Here is a 2,324-nt window from a genome sequence, read left to right on the forward strand (position 1 = left end):
GAGAGAGAGAGAGAGAGAGAGAGAGAGAGAGAGAGAGAGAGAGAGATTTCCGTCGCTCGCATAAATATCTCGAAGAAAATATTCTTGGCCTTTTACCGCACGAACGTTCATCGCGCCAATCGAGCGGTCAATCTATTTCTATTTGAAAAGAAGCGCGTATTCTCTCTTCTCTCCGATGGATAATAATACGTGAGATTAGAATATGCGGCGATAATTGATGCGAAAGATATTGGAGGAATCCCCCTTATCATTATTTTATAATTTTATTATTTAGGAATTTTCGCTTAGGTACTCGTCAGATGCTTGTCAATGAGAAATATATATCGCACGGAAAATATAACGCGGAATCCTTTCTTCAATAGAAAATATCAAAATTTTTTCTATGAACGTCATCCGTCATCCACCATAATCGTTCCATAATTTCTCTCCTCGATAATGGCTGGGACTGTCATGAGTCATCATGAGTCACGCCGTTCAGTGACACCTGTACTGTTATATTTACATTTGCCAAGGCATACGTTACTTAAAACGAGTAAAAAATTAAATACACAGAATTATCGTCTAAAGCCTAAAGTTACATGTTTTCCATTCGCATTCTTTATCCCTTATGCTATGTCATTTCGCGCGCGCGTATCACATAATTCATCACCTAATTCTAATTTATTGCCTTTGCTAACAATAAGCATACCTATAGGAGGAGAAACTGAAATTGACACGCGACACGCGGGTTCGAGCGAACTCAAGTTTGCCGTACCTAATCTATGACACACGTAATCCAACGTTAAACTTGGAACGCGAAAACCTCCGTCTCCGCGTTAATCGACTGCCAGGATTCACCTATAGACTATGATCGTTACATTTAAGCGCATTTAAAGAATCTTCCAGAGATTATTGAAATAAATCTTCATCACAATTTATTTCGATAATCGGAGAAGCAGGTAAGGGGAAGAGAACGCGAGATCGCGCGGCTCTAGAGAGCTAGTCAAGCGGACGGATTTATCGTGGCAGGGCGTGGTTACGCCGGACAACGCGACGTTCCTGCGTGGACAGCGACCGACGGGGGTGACGGGTGACGGGCCGCGGGCGACGGGCGACGGCACCGACGCATGGCGCCGCGCCGTGCGCGCCAGCGCGGTAACTCGGCGACGCCGACGGCGCGACGTGGGCATGCCGGTCATGCCGTCGCGCCGTGGTCGACCGCGACGTAATTCGGTAAAACGCGGCTTCTCTGGCTTCTGTGACCGAGAAGCGATGATCGGAAAGCCATCGCCCGCGCCGCGCGCCGTCGCAACGGTATACTCGGCTAACTCGGCGCGAGGCGGAGAAATTCGTAGCGCAGCAACGTTCAGAGCGTTCGCTGACATCCCGACGCGACGTCTCTCACGTCTCGCGCGTCGAATCATCAGGGGGGAGAGAGGAAAAAAAGAAGGCGAGGAAGGTGTACTGACCTCGATGTCTAGCTTCCCCTTGGACGCCATTTTGACAACAAGCCGGTGGCGCTCGGGCTGTCCGACCTGACGTTACTCCGGAGTCCGGCTACCTGCTGCGCGCGTCGCGGCGCGTGTTACGACTCACGGTCGACGTCCCCGATGTCTTCTGTCTTATAGGTCTTCTGCGCGACACACACACCTAGAGCACAAACCCGTATAATCCCTCCGTCCGTGGCACACGCGCGAACCGATCGCGATCGCGCGCGACTCAAACTCAACAGCTCGACAGTCGAGCGTCGACACTCAATTCGCGTTCGCTACCCGAAGACCCGAACGCCGAACGCCGTGGTCACTCCGCTGACTCCGCTCCGCTACGCGCTAGTCCGCTCCGAGCTCCGACGCAAACGCCCGTCGCCGCGAGAGAGACAGAGCGATCCTGGCCGCTCGATAAGAGGGGGGGCGCCGTGACGTCACGGCACCACAACCACACGGCACACGGCGACACGGCACTCACGGCGCGACGCGACGCGACACGCGACGCGCTTCTTCGAGTAACGGCGTAACACAATCTTCGTGGCGGGAATCCTCACGAGGGAACAGCGTGATCAAAACGACAAACAGACGAGATACCGCTCCGCCGACGCAAAATTCTCTTCACTCGATACTTAACTTTGATCAAGACGATCTCCCGGTGCGCATCCCGCCACTAATTTTCCCTCGCAACCGCCATCTTGCCGTGACTGCCGCGCCTGTGACCTGTGACGTGTGACGTCGCGTCTGCAGGTCCGCTGCTGGGTTCGCACTCCGCGCCGCCGCGCCCGCCGCCGGCGCAACATGTGTATCTACCCCTACTTGCCGATTCCATCTCGCGCCTCGTGCTCTCTCTCTCTCTCT

At 53.5% G+C, this 2,324-nt stretch overlaps 1 protein-coding gene across 3 annotated transcripts in view; it reads right to left on the reverse strand.

Annotated features, from left to right (window-relative positions):
- LOC112462429 (sodium/potassium-transporting ATPase subunit alpha) overlaps window positions 1-2,179 on the reverse strand; it is a 62,351-nt gene extending 60,172 nt beyond the window's left edge. For 2 of the 3 annotated variants that reach the window (XM_025028193.1, XM_025028199.1), the window contains exon 1: window positions 1,449-2,179. In XM_025028193.1, the coding sequence (XP_024883961.1) occupies window positions 1,449-1,478 (30 nt within the window). In that variant the 5' untranslated portion in view covers window positions 1,479-2,179. The remainder of the gene's footprint in view (window positions 1-1,448) is intronic. The other variant, XM_025028218.1, reaches the window with a different exon arrangement.
- Window positions 2,180-2,324: the final 145 nt, after the last annotated feature.

Source organism: Temnothorax curvispinosus, unplaced genomic scaffold (genome assembly GCF_003070985.1).
Source record: "Temnothorax curvispinosus isolate PA1 unplaced genomic scaffold, ASM307098v1 QBEX01001322.1, whole genome shotgun sequence".
NCBI lineage: Eukaryota > Metazoa > Arthropoda > Insecta > Hymenoptera > Formicidae > Temnothorax > Temnothorax curvispinosus.